A 16,849-nucleotide genomic window follows, 5' to 3' on the forward strand; every position below is an offset into this window, starting at 1 on the left:
AATGTTGATGGGATCTGGTTTGGGATTGCATTGAATGTATAGATTGCTTTGGGTGGAACTGACATTTTCACAATGTTCAGTCTTCCTATCCACGAGCATGAGATGTTCTTCCATTTATATGGATTTCTTATGGTTTCTTGGAGTAATCTTTTATAGTTTTCTTTGTGGAGGTCTTTTGTGTCCCTAGTAAGATTTATTCCCAAGTATTTTATTTTTTTGGTAAACGGTATTGATTTTCTTATTTCTTTTTCAGCAATCTTTTCTGATGTAGAGGAATCCAACTGATTTTTGGATGTTGATTTTGTATCCTGCCACGATGCTAAATCTCTGTTAGTTCCAGTAGATTTTTGACTGACTGTCTTGGGTTTTCTAGGTATAGGATCATATCATCAGCAAATAGAGAGAGTTTGACTTCTTCCTTACCAATTTGGATGCCTCTGATTTCCCTTTCTTGCCTTAATAGCCCTGGCTAGGACTTCCAGTACAGTGTTGAATAGAAGTGGTGATAGAGGGTCATCCTTCTCTGGTTCCTCTTCCCAAGGGGAATGGTTTCAATCTCTCTCCATTGACAATAATGTTGGTTGTTGGTTTTGCATAGATGCCCTTTATTATGTTGAAGAGTATCCCTTCTGTTCCTATTTTGTTGAGAGTTTTAATCACGAATGGGTGTTGAATTTATCAATTGCTTTTTCTGTATCAATTATATGATCATGTAGTTGTTTTCCTTTGTTTTATTTACGTGATGGATGACATTAATAGTTTTTCTAATATTGAACCATCCCTGCATACCTGATAGGAACACCACTTGGTCACAATGAATGATTTTCTTGATATGTTGTTGGAGTCTATTGGCTAGGAGTTTGTTGAGGATTTTTGCATCTATATTCATGAGGGATATTGGTCTATAATTTTCCTTTTGAGTGTTGTCTTTGCCTGGTTTGGGTATCAAGGGTTATGCTTGCTTCATAAAATGAATTAGGGAGGATTCCATCTTTTTCTGTGTTCTTGAATAGTTTGAATAGGATTGGTATCAGTTCTTCTCTGAATGTTTGGTAGAATTCCCCACTGAAACTTTCTGGACCAGGACTTTCTTTAGTTGGTAATTTATTGATGAGCTGTTCAATTTCTTCTTTTGTGATGGACCTGTTCAACTTTTCCACATCAGTCTGTGTTAGTTTAGGTAAGTAAATTGTGTGTTTCTAGAAATCTATCCATTTCTTCCAGATTTTCAAATTTGTTGGAATACAGTTCTTCATAGTATCCTGATATTACCCTTTTTATTTCAGTTGGTTCTTTTGTGATGTCACCCATTTAGTTTCTTATTCGTGTTATTTGTGTTCTCTCCCTCTTTTCCTTTGTTAAATTTGCCAGTGGTTTGTCAATTTTTATTGATCTTTTCAAAATCCAACTTCTGGTCTTGTTGATTTTTTTTCTATTGCCCTTGTATTTTCTGTTACATTGATTTCTACTCAAATCTTTATTTCGTTTCTTCTGGTGACTGTGGGCTTTTCTTGCTGTCCTTTTTCTAAAGATTGTTGGAAATGTTGGTTTAAAGTGTTGATTTTGGGTCTTTCTTTTTTGATGTGTGCATTTATTGCTATAAATTGGCCTCTGGTCTGTGCTACCCAATCTTTCTTAAGGAGGGTGTTTTTCAGCTTCCTTGTGCTTACTCTTAATATTTTTTTAATACATTTTATTGAAATATAATTTATGTACAGTGAAATCCACGAAACTAAAGTGGCATGGGTCAATGCTTTTTATTTTTCTTTTTGCAGTGTTCCCTCCCCTCCTCTCCACACTCCCAGGACCAACAAAGAAAGTTTCCCAACTTGTATAAATCTTTCCTTGACCCTCCACAACAATGAACTCTAATACTGTAATTGTCTTTCTGTGATTGACTTGCATCACTCAGCACTATGTCCTCCAAGTTCATCCACATTATACGGTGTTCTGCAGATTCTACATTATTCTTTAGTTCTGTATAACATTCCATTATGTGTTTGTATCATAGTTTGGTCATCAACTCTTCCGCTATAAATCTTAGAGCTAAATTCCTAGCTAGATATGTAATTATCAGCAAATATGAATTTGTTGCTGTCATTTTTGTTATGTGCTTTTCTTGTGGTGTTGATTTCTTTGTTCTATATATTTTTCTATGCTGGGCTCATTTTGTTTATGAATCATGTTACCACTTCCTTCATTGCTCTTGTAATTATTTGCTGAACATTTATGCTCGTCCTTTTTTTTCTGTTGTGAAGTTTTATCATTTTTCTTTGAGGTTACCCTGTGATTTATAGTTTTCTTCCTAAGTTTAGAATAGTCCATTCTATCTAGTAGTTGCCTTGACACATGATGATATAACTTAGAAAGATTGTAAGCAGGGAACCAGAGACATCAATTGACAAATGAAGACAACTATAAACCAAAAAGTGCGAGAAAACTGTGTCATTACAGAACTTCTAAATGGTAGGAAAGTCAAGTATTTTAATATTTTTAAATTTCTTAAGGCTTGCTTTATGGCCTAACATATGGTCCCATCATGGAAAATGTTCCATGCACACTGGAAAAGAATGTATATTGTGCTGTTGTTGGGTGAAGTGCTCTGTAGATGTCTATGAGTTCAATTTGGTGGATTGTATTGTTTAGCTCTTCTGCATCTTTGTTGAGTTTCTTTCCAGTTCTATCTTTGATTGAAAGTCGTGTATTAAAGTCTCCTACTATGACTGTGGAGTCATCTCTATGGCTTTTCAGCTTTTTTAAAGTCTGATTTATGTATTTTGGGGCTCTTTCATTGGGTCCATAGTTATTTATTATGGTTGTGTCTTGTTTAATTTATCCTCTAATCATTATATAATGTCCTTTCTTGTCTCGTATGGTGGTTTTTGTCTTAAAGTCAATTTGATCAGAATTTAATACTGCCTCTCCTGCTCTCTTACAGTTGCCATATGCTTGATATATATTTTTCCAACCTTTGATTTTTAGTCTGTTTTTGTCTCTAAGGTGTGTCTTTTGTAGACAGCATATTGATGGGGTTTGTTTTCTTATCTAATTTGCAACTCTCCATCTCTTTAGTGGTGCACTTAATCCAGTAACATTCAGTGTCATTATTGACAAGTATGAGTTGGTTGCTGTCATCTTGTTGTGTTTTTTCATGGTGTCTCTGGTTTCTTTGTTCCATATTTCTGTGCCGAGCTCATTATGTTTATGAATCATGTTATCATTTCCTTTGTTACTGTTGTTTTAGTATTTGCTGAATGTTTGTGCTGTTTTCTTTTTTATTTTGATGTGAAGGTTTATCATTTTTCCTTGACATTACCCTGTGATTTATAATTTACTCCCCGAGCTTAGGACAGTCCATTCTATCTTGCAACTCTTTTGACTTCCTCATCATTTAGAAGTTGGATTTTCCCTCTCTTTGGTTTGTTGTTGTCCTCATTTGCCAGTTGATATCTCTGGTTCCGTTTACAATCTTGTAAGCTCATTTTACTTTGGATATGTCCATAGCTGTGGTTTCTGGGTTATGTCACCTTGTGTATTAATGGTCAGTTGTTGTTTGCTATTTTTGGTTCTATTCAAAGGACTCCCTTTAGTACCTCTTGTAAGGTTGGTCTGGCTTTAACTAATTCCCTTAATTTCTGCTTATCTGAAAATCTCCTAATTTCACCACGATATTTGAGAGACAATTTTGCTGGGTATATAATTCTTCGTTCAGATTTTTCTCTTCCAGGTTTTTATATATACCATCCCATTGCCTTCTCGCTTGCATGGTTTCTGCTGAGAAATTAGCTTATTCTTACTGGCTGTGCTTTGTAAGTAACTTTTCGTTTTTCCCATGCTTCTTTCAGGATTCTTTGTCTTTGGTTTTGATTTGTTTGATGATGGTATGTCTTGGTGATATTGTTTGGGGTCTTCCCTGTTCGGGGTTTGTTGGACTTCGTGAATGGATATATTCTCATCTTTCATCATATCCGGGAAGTAAGTTCTCCTCCAACAAATCTTGGGCAATTTTCTCAGTGCTCAGAGTCATTTTTCTCTTCCTGTTCTGGAATTCCAATGACACATATGTTATTCCTTTTGATGGTATCCCACATGAACCTTTGGCTTTCTTCATTTTGTTTTGTTTTTCTGATTGATCCCTTTCCAAAGAAGTATTCAGGTATTTGTTTTCAGTCTCATTAATTCTGTCTTCCATTGCATCAGTTCTACTCCTTTGCCCTTCCAATGTGTTATCTATTTCTGACAATCTGGTATTAATCTTCTGGATTTCTATCTGTAGATTTAGAATCATTTCTAATTTTTCATTTATCATTTTGTTCTTGTATTTTCTTCCAAAATTCTTCTCGGGTTTTGTCTGTGTTTTCATTGATCTTTCTCTCAATCCTTTGAAGATACCTAAATATAATTCTTTTGAATTCCTCATCAGGAAGTTCCAGTGCTGCTGCTTCCTCAGGGATGTGTTTTGGGTCTGTATCCTGCTCCCTTGTTTCTCTTGCTTTATTTTCTTTGTGTGGACTATGATGGTCTATTGTCTCTGAGACATTGTGATGTAGTTGTATTTAGATCTCTGTTAACTGTGAAGAGCAGTTAAGGGTGAGTCAGGCTCTTCTTGGTGGTGGTTTATTGTTGGCACGTTGGTGGAAAAGGAAATGGTAGTTCTAAGTGAAAAGCTGCAGGAGGTTTGGGTATAGTTGTGTTGTATGAGGACTGTTGCTGTCTCCCACTTAGTTAGACAAAAATAACTATTCCGTAACCATCAGAAAAGTAAAAGCAAATGGACAGAAAACATACTGTGTAATCACACAGGAACAAGAATCAAAAAAAATAGAAAAACGTGGGGGAACACACCACATCTGCGGAGAGGGCAATAAGAAAAATAGGTAGAGTAGGAGAATAATTAAGAAAAAAATGGGAAAAATGCCAAAAGAAAAACAAGGATTGCGATTAACCATGAGAAGGAAAGAAAAAAAAAAATGAACCAGGAACAGGGAAAAAAGAAAAATCTGAAAACTAGAACCTGGGAAGGGAAGAATAAAGAATAGTAATAAGAAGGACAAAAGTAATTATAATAATGGTAGTAGTTTTACAACAGACAAAAACAAACTAGAAATAAAACAAAAAGTCAGGGCGGGGCAGGGGACCCAGGCTCTGTCTGAGCACACACACTAGGATGGAATTCCAGCTGGCCTAGAATGTGGGTTGGAGTGAGGGATGGCCACATCTCCATTCACCCAGAGGGTGTGGGATATAAGAGTAACAAGGGGAATATTGTATGTTTCCAGACGTAGTGTCCAGAATATCCTTGTGGTTCCCAGCAAGTTCCCAGCCTGTTCTTAAGTGCCTGAAATCTGGGAGAACACTGTCAGTTTAAATATCCAAAATGGTCAAACTGCTTGTAAACATTCAAAATGGCTGCACCCTCTGGCCAGGCAATAGTCCACAGCTCAGCCTGCCTTCCTCATCACTGCTTCCCCTTTCATTCGCTAGCCACCGGAGCAGTCCTTCATGTAGTCTCTGGCTTGCAGGGCTGGTTTTTAGGTTAATTTTTAGGTCCTGCCACCACTCGGCAATATCGATGCTGTCTGTGCTGTGAGGAATGCTGCCAGAAAGTAGCTCCATGTGTCTCATTTTTTGGTGTTTTCATGCAAATTCTGCTAGTTGGAGTTTAGTCCACTTGTATATCCTTCCCTTCAGAGCTCAGGGGTTCAAGATTATCTTCTGTATCTTTGTTAATTGGTTCTCCTTTTCTTTGTTGAAGAGGGATTATGCAGTCTTTCTGCCTATTCCACCATCTTACCGGAACTCCAGTGGGTTTTATCTTACTCTGTTTTTCTAAACCCAAAATCAATAACTCTTATTAATGGCCTATTTAAAGTGTATCTAGTGATTACCACTTTTTGAAACAAAAGTTTAATGTTTTTATAGACAGTAGTTAAATTTATCAAAATTTAATTAATTGCTCTGCTTTACCATTGTCTCATATCCCATGTATTCTTTTTGGGTTACCTTTTATTTCTGAAGAACAGTGATACACGTCTGTGAGGGTCTGTGATGTCATTTTGAAAAACTGCATTATAAAAGGAAAGGTTGCCAGGTATTTAGTCAGCACTTTTGAGATGTTCCTTCACTGTATCCTGTCTGTAGCTGCTGAGAAGCCTACTGTTCCTTAGAAGCTGTAAAGAGAAGTCAGATTGCTTACTAAGATCATCTCTGTATCCTTGATTTTTCTGGAGGCTTACAGTGAATCATTATTTTAATTATATGTATTATAATTTAATATGCATATATACACATAAGGAGCTCGGGTAGCATAGTGCCTAAGGCACTTGACTGCTAACCAGAAGGCTGGCGGTTCAAACCCACCAGCCACTCCTCGGAAGGAAGGTTGGGCAATCCTACTTCCGTAGTGATACTGCCTCGGAAACCCAAGGAGGGGTCGCTATGAGTCGGGGCCGACTCGACGGCAAACAACAACAACATATACACATAATTATATATTTTTAAATTATTTAGTGATTTATATATATTTCTAAAAAGTCTGGTATCAAACACCAAACTCACTGCTGTCAAGTTGATCCCAACTCTTAGTTGACCTCCATTGGGTTTCTAAGGCGTTAAATCTTTATGGAAGTAAATTGCCCAGTCTCCCTTCCACGAAGTGGTTGGTGGGTTTGAACTTCCAGCCTTTTGGTTAGCAGTGAAATGTCTTAGGCACTACACCACCAGAGCTTCTTACAGAGTCTGATACATATGTTTGTTTGTTTTTTTTAAATACCACTTCCTCTTTTTGTTTTTTCCCCCCAAAGTTTCTTTTCCTCCACATACTTTTTTTTTTTTTTTTCAGCTTTGTAATGTACAAATAAAATGAATGTGTTTTGCATTTGGATAAATTTCTTGGTAATGTTGCTTTTTTGAATTCTGCCCACACCTTCTTCCATAACATAGTCTTCTTTGCAGAATCTGCTAGGTATATTTGTCCAATAGAGCTTAAAGAGTTGGTTCTTGAAACAGACAAAGTCTCTAATTTCTGCCTGGCATCTGGTTCATGCAATACTTAATTAGCAAACTTGTAGTTTATAAATGACAGGAAATGCCCCTTTCAGAAACACTCAAACAGCAGTGAAGAAGGAACTGGCAGCTAGTGAACAGAGCAAGAGCTGGAATTGGCACAATGCACAGCACTGTAACTGGATGGTCCTGGCAGCCTGTGGTTGGGCTGGCAGAAGTTAGCGGACGGGCTGTTGTCTTAATTTTGGTAGCCCTTCCAGTCTTCCCCAGAAATCTCTAGAAGGATCGTGTAGTCTTAAAATTGCTGACTTTCTGCATATGAAAGAGTAAAAAAGGTTAGCACTTTCAAAATTCTTATTTTTAAGGGCCTCTTTAAGAAACAAAATATTATATATTGAAAGGGCTTTTTTTAGATCAGATGATGGTTCCAAGGATTCTTAGTACTCCTTAGGATTTCTTTTGGGTATAGCTGTTTTGTCATTCAACAATTTCAAAATAAGTAACTCATTGCACAGATTATTAGCTCTCTCTAGGGTATCTTGATTACATATATAAGAATAAACTTTCTTTGCAACTTCCATCCCCCTACCCCTCATTTATTTTTTTTTAAAAGACTTCAGTATTCTCTTTGCATCACAGAGTTGAATAAGCTTATTTCAAATCAAAACTAAAATTAATTAAAACCAAAACTCAGGAGTATATATTTTACAAGGTAAATTAAAACACTGGCATCCTTCCAGGTTCCTGGAGGCTGATCATGTTGGTTGGTGTGCAGGTCTCCATGCGTTTGTGATGTCTTACATTTTGTTCCCCAGAAACAAAATACACTTAACCTTACTGTTTTCTTCTTGTATCTCCTCGTGATAGACCATTAGGAATTACTCATTGTCAGATTTTACCAGTTATGCAAGCTTTCAGTTGCATAGCTTTGTTCTTTTTGTTATTTCAAACTATAATATAGAGTCTGCCAAGAAGTTCAAAGGAAGTTTTGCCAATAGGCAGCTGGCAGAAATCCAGTGGAAACCAGCCTATGTCCTGTGAATATCCTTTACCCTCAGAGAATTTATGAAGAATAGGATTTGGAAAGAAGAGTTCAGGATCATTGGCTAAACACTGATTTACATGCAAAGAATGTGTAACAAGAAAGGGTAATGCTGATGGGCTTTTTCAAGCTGGATATGAGACTTAAGTTCACCAGTTATGGGTGGAAGAGACTTACTATATAACCCATTGTTCTGCCTTCTTAGTCCTGCATGTGAAAATGAAATCTGTTTAACTCAGGTTTCTAAATCCTAAAAGTGTGGCTTACCATACTGAATCCCATGTAAGAATGCTTTGCACCAGAGAGCCAGTTTAATGATTTTCAGGTAGACAGGAATTTATGTGAGCTCTGCCTCACATTCCCAGGAGGAAAATTTCCTTGAAAAGTAATTTATAGTCAAGGAGATGCTTGGTGGGTATGGAATCGGAGCAAAGGGAATTGGGTGATATTTAGAAATATCTTCTTCAAGCTTTAAACAGCTGATGAGTCAAGTTTTCATTTAGGCACTTTTGCTAAGAGCATACACTGTTCAGTCTAAGGCACTGTCTTCTGGTGTGGAGAAACACTTGGTTTGCTTCTAACTCTTTTTCTGTTGAAGAAATTACATTATTTGTTTTCATCTCACTTTAGGATATTTTTGCATCTTCCTGTTAATTCATGTCTTTGCCCATTCCTTCTATTTTTACCATCCTTTAGGCCTTTCTCCACTGTGTTCCCATTCCAAAGTTTCACACAGCTTTTCTCTTTATTCTTGATCTTCCTATTGGATTTGTTACTTTCCACCCCACTGTACCACCAGGTGCTATCGAATCAATTTTGACTCAGGGCAACCACACGTGTGTCAGATAGAACTGTGCTCTCTAGGGTTTTCACTGGCTAATTTCCTGTACATCATCAGATCTTTCTTGAAGGTACCTCTCGGTGGATTCAAAGTTGCAACCTCTTGGTCTATAGCCGAGTGCATTAACCATTTGCATCACCCAGGGACTCCCTTACCACTCTAATTCTCTCAAAATCAACAACAGTGGTAGCCTTCCATCCTGTCAGGTTATTTTAGTTTTGTTCAGCTTTTGAGACAATAACAGTTTTGGCTCTGAGCATCCCTCACAGTAGTAGTCTTCAGTATTTCAAGACTAATACATGCTCAGCCTGTGCTTGCCAGGGTTTGACCCTAAGGATGATATTGAGGATGGTACCTGATACAATATGTCCTCTGAGGACACTGGAAATTGCTTTCTGGGCCTCAGTACCAATAGGATGGTTTAGACTTGTTATTTTTCTTTATCTTTCATAAAACAAGGTAAATCATGCAACTTTTTTTTTTAAATTAGTTTCAGTGCAAATCTGGAATATCAGCCACTTTGTGTCATCTTTTCTGTTGAAACCTTTGTGTTCTTATTTCTTCCTCTACTTTGTTCTGTGTTCCTAGATTATGTCATTTTATAGAAGTAACATGAAATTCTGGAACAAAGCTCAGGAAACAATTATATAATCATGGTAAAATATTATGAGGTACATTTTGGTCAATTACACATTAAGTTTATTCTGATTGTTGAACATGTCTATTACCCCCCAGACCAAAAACAAAATTGTATATTGTTCATAAGAATGAACATAATGTGGTTGGTCTCGGTTAGATAAAGTATTTAAAATTCTACCCTCATCTTTTTTTTTTTTTTTTTTTAAATGTAGTTTAAGACTAACTCATTGGTTATTGTCACGTAAGAACCAGAATGACAAATTATTGCTGACATTGACCAGTTTATGGCCAGTGTCAACATTAATTGAGTTAAATTATCCAGTTCTCAGAAATGTCATAAATGTCCCCCTGTGATAGATGGTAAATAGTGCTTGCTTAACACTGGTAGGCTACACTATAGTGCCTTCCAGAGAGAGGCACTCTTGGAAATAGTGAAGAATGAAATAATTTTATGTGGTGTGACTGATGAATAGCAACAGCATTAGTAGGACAGGCTGTGTGCAGGACAGGCCCCTTTTAGAAATCCCCCCAGTCAAGAGTTTAGGGGAGAGGACGGTCCTCTTCTGGTATGTTTGTGCTAAGATGCTTGTAAAGCCTCAAGGGGAACTTCCTTTGGAGACAATCATATTAATAACCGCAGTGTGTTACACTGTCCTGGTAAGCACAGAATACCAGAGAAATACCTATCTGTAAAGAATCTTATACAGACCTAGTACATGTTTACACAGATGCTGAAAAAACAAAATCAAATGAGTAGAGATGAGTGAGTATAGTCAAGAATATTACCTGGAGTTACTACTTTTTTTTTTTTAAATCAAACTATTTCTTGGAATTAATTTCTCCTTACTGTTGTTAGAATGCAAACGAAGTGTGAACTGAATGAGTATGTATGCTGTTGGGTTTTCCAGTTTGTCTACAAAGGCAGAGTTGGAAGCAATGAAGATTAAACGGGAAAGTATCTTGTGACATTTTACCACTAACGAAAATTAGTTCTCTATTAAGGAGCTCTGGTAGCATAGTGGCTAAAGCACTTGACTGCTAACCAGAAGGCTGGTGGTTCAAACCCACCAGCCACTCCTCGGAAGGAAGGTTGGGCAATCCTACTTCCGTAGTGATACTGCCTCGGAAACCCAAGGAGGGGTCGCTAATGAGTCGGGGCTGACTCGACGGCACATAACAACAACAACAACATGTAAGCGTTAAAGAAGAACCTACGTGGTTACTGAAGTATGGAGTTGGTGTCTTTGGGTGCTATGCTGTTAGATTTGTTGACATGTATGTAGCCCAGAATTTCATTTGCTCTTTAAGAATCTACCTTGGATATAGTGTGTGAATCTAACTTAACATTTGACTTAGTCTGGTTCCTCTATTCTTTGATGTTTAAACTTTATGTCTACCTGTATTTTAAATCTTTAACTCAGTAACATTTTAAAGTTTATAGCAGATTTTAAATGCAAATGCTTTGATGGTGAATATATAAGAAATCATTTTGACATGTTAGGTAAATTCATAAATTCGTGTCAACTTATTGTAGTTTTTCCTAAAACTTGCCTAGTATTCCTACTGTATAAGCATTCCCTTCTCTGTGCCAATCCTATAAAAGCCTGATTTGTAGCAAGTAAGCATGTGTGTTTTGTCCTTTTCCAACAGCATTCAGAAACAGAGACTGTTCATCTGTTTATCCCAGCCCTATCAGTCGGTGCCATTATTGGCAAGCAGGGACAGCACATCAAACAGCTTTCTCGTTTTGCAGGAGCTTCTATTAAGGTACTGTTCTGCCAACTGGGGCTCTCCTACTACTTTAAGTAAACTGTAGAATGAGTCATCTTGTTACTTTATAATTTCAATTGAATATAGCAGACTATATTAGGATTAAAGAAGTATGTGACAGAAAACCTCAAGCAATAGAGGCTTACACAAAGTTTATGGCTCTCTCTGAAAAAGACTGTGGAGGTAAGTAATCTAGGGCTGGTTTGGTGGTTCCTCCCCACAGTGTCCTTGGACTTGGTTCCTTCTAGCTCTTCTTCCCCAGGTGTGGCCTTGGTCCACATGGTCCCAGATGGCACCAATCAGTGCTCTAACAATCAGTCTGTTGTCCAGCTAGTAGGAGAGGAGGTTACAACACAGGGACCTTTTCTTAAGGAAGGTTCTGCTAGCTGCTATGGGATATTCCTACATTGCTCAGAAACTGGTCTCAAGGCCAGATGTAGTTGAAGGGGCAGCTGGGAAATGTCCATGTGTGGCGAGCTAGACCTTTTATTACTATGAAAGGTGAGATAACAAATAAGAGAGGACATCTAATGGTGTCTGTCATGTAGATAAACGGGTGCTCTGAATTAAGATGCTGTAAATTTGAATATTAAACGTGTAGGTTATTTTGTTTTAAGGAATAAACAAGTTGATAGTGGTAGCTTCAGGAAAACATCAGTCTGTCGGATTTCACTTTGGTGGTGGTGGTGGTGGTTGTTATGTGCCATCAAGTCGGACCCGACTCATAGTGACACCCCTCCTTGGGTTTACAAGCGAAGCAGTATCACTATGGAAGTAGATTGCCCCATCTTGCTTCCGAGGAGTGGCTGGTGGGTTTGAACCGCCAGCCTTCTGGTTAGCAGTCAAGTGCCTTAGCCACTATGCTACCAGAGCTCCCAATGTTGAAGTTCACAGAACAGAGAGGGAGCACCCGGATTTGAACCGGGGACCTCTTGATCTGCAGTCAAATGCTCTACCACTGAGCTATACCCCCACAACTCACTTTGATTATGATTTATAAATTTTTAAAAAATATATTTTTATTTTTAAAACAACATACATTTATTATACAACACATTAAAGCTCACTCCTGGGTATTTATCCATGAGAAATAAAAACTTATTATAAACATTCTAGTACAGGATATTTAGTTAATATATCTTTATTCAATTGTCCCAAAATGGAAAGAAAGCAAGTGTCTTTTAACTGGTAAATGGATAAACTGTGGTCTGTTGTTGTTGTGTGCCATCGAGTCAGACCCGACTCATAGCGACCCCTCTTTGGGTTTCCCAGGCAGTATCACTACAGAAGTAGATTGCCCAACCTTCCTTCTGGGTGGATTTGAACCGCCAGCCTTCTGGTTAGCAGTCAATTGCCTTAGGCACTACGCTACCATACAATAAACATTACTCAACAAAGCAAAGGAACAAACGATTGATATGTGCAACAACTTGGATGAATCTCAAATGCATTGTTAAGGGAAAGAAGTCAAAACTTCTCCATCTGTATGACATTCTGGAAAAGGGAGAACTATAGAAATCAGTGTTGCTAGGTGTTGGAGGTAAGTCATTGAATAGAAAGAGGGCAGCAGAAGGAAATGTTGGGGGAATGATAGAACTATTCCGTATTTAACTTGGAAATGCTTGTGCATGTGTCAACTCATAGAACTGTAATAAATGAGTAAATTTTACTGTATATAAATTTTTTAATAATTTAGAATGAAAACACATACAGAAATAGAACCCTTATACTCTGGCAGCAAACAATATTTGAACAGGAAATCCAGCCAAAATGAGTTAAAAGATCAAGTGGTGAACTAGCTTTACCATCTTATTATTTGCCTAATTAGGAGCCCTGGTAGCATAGTGCCTAGGGAACTTGACTGCTAACCAGAAGGATGCTGGTTCAAACCCACCAGCCACTCCTTGTAAGGAAGACTGGGCAATCTGCTTCTGTAGTGATACCACCTCAAAACCCAAGGGGAGGGGTCGCTGTGAGTTAGGTCTAACTCAACGGCAAATAACAATAACAACAAGAACGTTTGCCTAATTAATGATTTAAAAAATGTTTGACACATGCTCACACACAAATAGATCTTTTTAAAAACTGCAACTAACATTTTATACACAAGAATTAAGATGCTCTATTCTTTCTCTGGCTTTCATAATTTTTATTAAGGCTGGAAAATTTTGTTCCCAAAAGGTCTGAAACCATGCATAATCTGAAAGACTTACCATCTCTCAAACTTTGGTATAGATTTACATATACCACATATGTGTAAATGTTCCTAATATGCATCATTGTAATAGGCACATAGCATTTCATATCCCCAAACTACAATTCTATGCATTCACTTAATGGACATTTATATTGCTCTTAATTAATCTCAGACAATACAGGGATGAACAAAATTCTTTTAGCAAAATTGTGTACCACTCTATTTCTATAACACACATTTATAGAAAAAGACTTGGTAAGTCAGAGGATATGTGCATTTTTCAGGCTTTCAAGAGATTATAACAATTTACACTCCTAACATAAGTTTGTAAGAGGAGCCCTTAGGTCCCAGCCCTCTATCACCAGTGTTGACAAAGGTTTTTTTTGTTTTTTGTTTTTTAAAGAAAACTAGTTAAAAGGTAAGATTGTAAGAGGCATGAAAACTAAATTAATGGAAACAGAGTAGCCAGAACAGAAATAATGAGAATATTTATGAATTATCAGTGTAAGCAATGTAATCAGACAATTTGTGTAGAACTTGTTACACAGGAACATAAACTGTAAACCTTCACCAAAACCATAGTAAAATATCAAAGAAAACTACATGGAAAGGTGAGAATGATTATCTTCTCTCCTCTCCAGGGATTTCCTGTGAATAAACCTGAGAACTAGAACTAAAAGTAATTATTTGCTTGTTATATAGACTCAGAATTAATCAGTGCTCAGGAAAAAGTAGAAACAGTATCACTTTGCCTCTAGGTGACAGAAGTGTTAGCTTTATTTTGAGGGAGGAAGAAAGCATGATTCCATTAAAAATAAAAACATTCTTTTGCTTGTAATTATGTGCAAGAAAGATTTAAAAGACTATATCAAGTAATTGACAGGAATCCTCCAATGGTGTGTTTTAGGTCATTGTTTCTGTTTTTGCTCCTCCTCTTAGGTAGTAGTGGTGAATATTTTTAAATAAGGAGAATGAATATGCTTTTGGCATAATGAGTATGTCTGGCATAAATGTTTTTCTTTCAAAACTATTTTTTTTAAGCCCTAGGTCCCAAAATCTCTCCTTATTTTGACCTTGGGGCTTTGCTGATTGCTTTTCCCCCTCAGTCTCTGCACCCTTCTGGGCTTTCTGATTTCATATACTTATATATAAATAGAAAGTCCTTTTTCTTTTTATTTTAAAAAGTCAAATTAATGTTATTTTATTTCATATGTTACCCATTGATAAACTTTGAGGAATTTATTAATAGTCTTAGATTTGTGAAGTTAGCAAAAAGTTTATGAAAACAACTTAAAAAAATCAAGTTGTAACCTAGATATAATTAAAAAGCAGTGTCCTTTCCTGTAAAACAGATAAGGTTATGTGAGGCAGTGGTCTCAAAACATAGCGTGCAGAGATTCTGAGGGAATTTGTTACACAGTTGGGAAATCCAGGGGATTCCAATACAAGTGGGCCAAGGAACACCCTGAGCACCACTGGTGTAAGAATTAGCTTTGTGGGCTGGGGGACAAGACTGGGTTCTCCCTCCATCTGTTACCTGTCTAATCATGGGCCAGGTAACTCAACTTCTCTGGCCTTGCTTTTTCCCATTTGTAAAGTGGAGTTAATGCCTCATCAAGCTATGGTGAGGATTAGCTGAGAGACTGCATTTGGAGTTTTGCACAGAGTAAATTATACAGTATGTGGCAGGAAACCTAATTGATTATCCTGCCTTAATCACTGCCCCTCCCTTTCTTCCAGGCTTTTCTTTTATTTAGTCATTTATGTGCAAATGTGGAGCTCCTTCACAATGAGTTACTGTCAGTGGCACCTGAAAGTGTCATAACCCATTGTTGATGGTTCTGTTACAGATTGCTCCAGCTGAAGCACCAGATGCAAAAGTGAGGATGGTGATTATTACTGGGCCTCCAGAGGCTCAGTTCAAGGTATGAGCTTTAGAAGGGGTTGATACAGAGTTGTACAGGAATTATTACCTGACTTTCTTCCTTAAATATGTTGAACATCCAGTAGAAAGACTCTCAATAGACATTCATGACTAAGAGCAGTGTTTTTCTTTGTTTGTTTAAAAAAATTTATACCCACTGCCATTGCGTCCATAGTGATACTGCCTTGGAAACCCAAGGAGGGACGCTATGAGTTGGGGCTGACCCGATGGCACATAACAACAAGCCATTGAGTCCATTCCAACTCATGGCAACCCTATAGGACAGAGTGGAGCTGCCCCATAGGATTTCCAGTGCTGTAAATCTTTATGGAAACAGAGCTACCAGAGCTTCTAAGAATATTGTAAAAACAGCCAAAATTATTTTTCGAAACAAACCAAAAGCTCTGAGTGTTCCTTAATGGTTGCTTATAGAATTTATTGGATTTACTATTTTCTGAAGGTGAATTTGCTCGATGGCCTGTTAAAATACATGAAGTGAGACCATAAGACAACTTGTGTGTTTCTGATTTGACTGACACTCATACGATATGTTTCCTCTGTAGGCTCAGGGAAGAATTTATGGAAAAATTAAAGAAGAAAACTTTGTTAGTCCTAAAGAAGAGGTTAAACTTGAAGCTCATATCAGAGTGCCATCCTTTGCTGCTGGCAGAGTTATTGGAAAAGGAGGCAAAACGGCAAGTACTTCAACAAAACCTGTGCAGTAGTAAGAAAGGGAAAGCACTGAAAGGTCCTTAGGAGTTCCAAGTCCCTGAATTTTGGCTAATTCATAAAAATCAGTACTACCTTGGCCAAGGTTTGGAAGAATGCCTTTTGTTGCTCCTGAGTATCAGTGTCAGCTACTACATGCTAAATAATGCATGTCTTTGAGACCAACCTCTTGTGTGAGAGGGCTGTGTTTGTACAGGCCTTTAAATATTCTGTTGATAATAACTTCAGCTTTCTATTTTTATTGTAGAAAAATATAACATCATGATGTAAAAAATTTTAAATTTCACCTACGCTTGTACCTCTATAACTAAACAAAGCAAACTTTCTAGTTTCAAACACACAACTTTTAAGTCGTTTTCAAAAGTACTTAAAATTTCTGGGTTTGAATTGGTTCTGCCATTCACTCATTTTAGAACTTTGGGCAAGTCAGTTTCTTTGGATGAGTCTTGGTTTGAGTCATCTTGAAGTGGAGACAATACTAACAAGCTGTAACAAGGATTACTAATGGAGTACATGCTCAAGAAATAGCACCTAGAGGCGGGGCAAGATGGCGGACTAGGCAGAAGGATTGCACAGATCCTCTTCAACAAAGAAAAGGGAAACCAGTTAACACAGACACAGAAGATAATCTTGGACCCCTGAGCCTTGAAGGAAAGGATGCAGATTTGGACTAAACCCCAACTAGCAGAAGAATTTGCGTGA

At 37.4% G+C, this 16,849-nt stretch overlaps 1 protein-coding gene and 1 non-coding gene across 2 annotated transcripts in view; one reads left to right on the forward strand and one right to left on the reverse strand.

The window, feature by feature from the left end:
• The window catches only part of IGF2BP3 (insulin like growth factor 2 mRNA binding protein 3), a 225,841-nt gene that overhangs the window by 203,315 nt on the left and 5,677 nt on the right, over nucleotides 1–16,849 (forward strand). Inside the window, exons 11-13 of the mRNA XM_007945906.2 lie at nucleotides 11,178–11,294; nucleotides 15,345–15,419; nucleotides 15,982–16,113. Coding sequence (XP_007944097.1) covers nucleotides 11,178–11,294; nucleotides 15,345–15,419; nucleotides 15,982–16,113 — 324 coding nt within the window. The remainder of the gene's footprint in view (nucleotides 1–11,177; nucleotides 11,295–15,344; nucleotides 15,420–15,981; nucleotides 16,114–16,849) is intronic.
• On the reverse strand, nucleotides 12,199–12,270 carry TRNAC-GCA. The gene has a single exon. It is a non-coding gene; the product is annotated as a tRNA-Cys (tRNA).

Source organism: Orycteropus afer, unplaced genomic scaffold (genome assembly GCF_000298275.1).
Source record: "Orycteropus afer afer isolate SDZICR_OR568_19922 unplaced genomic scaffold, OryAfe1.0 scaffold00008, whole genome shotgun sequence".
Taxonomy (NCBI): domain Eukaryota; kingdom Metazoa; phylum Chordata; class Mammalia; order Tubulidentata; family Orycteropodidae; genus Orycteropus; species Orycteropus afer.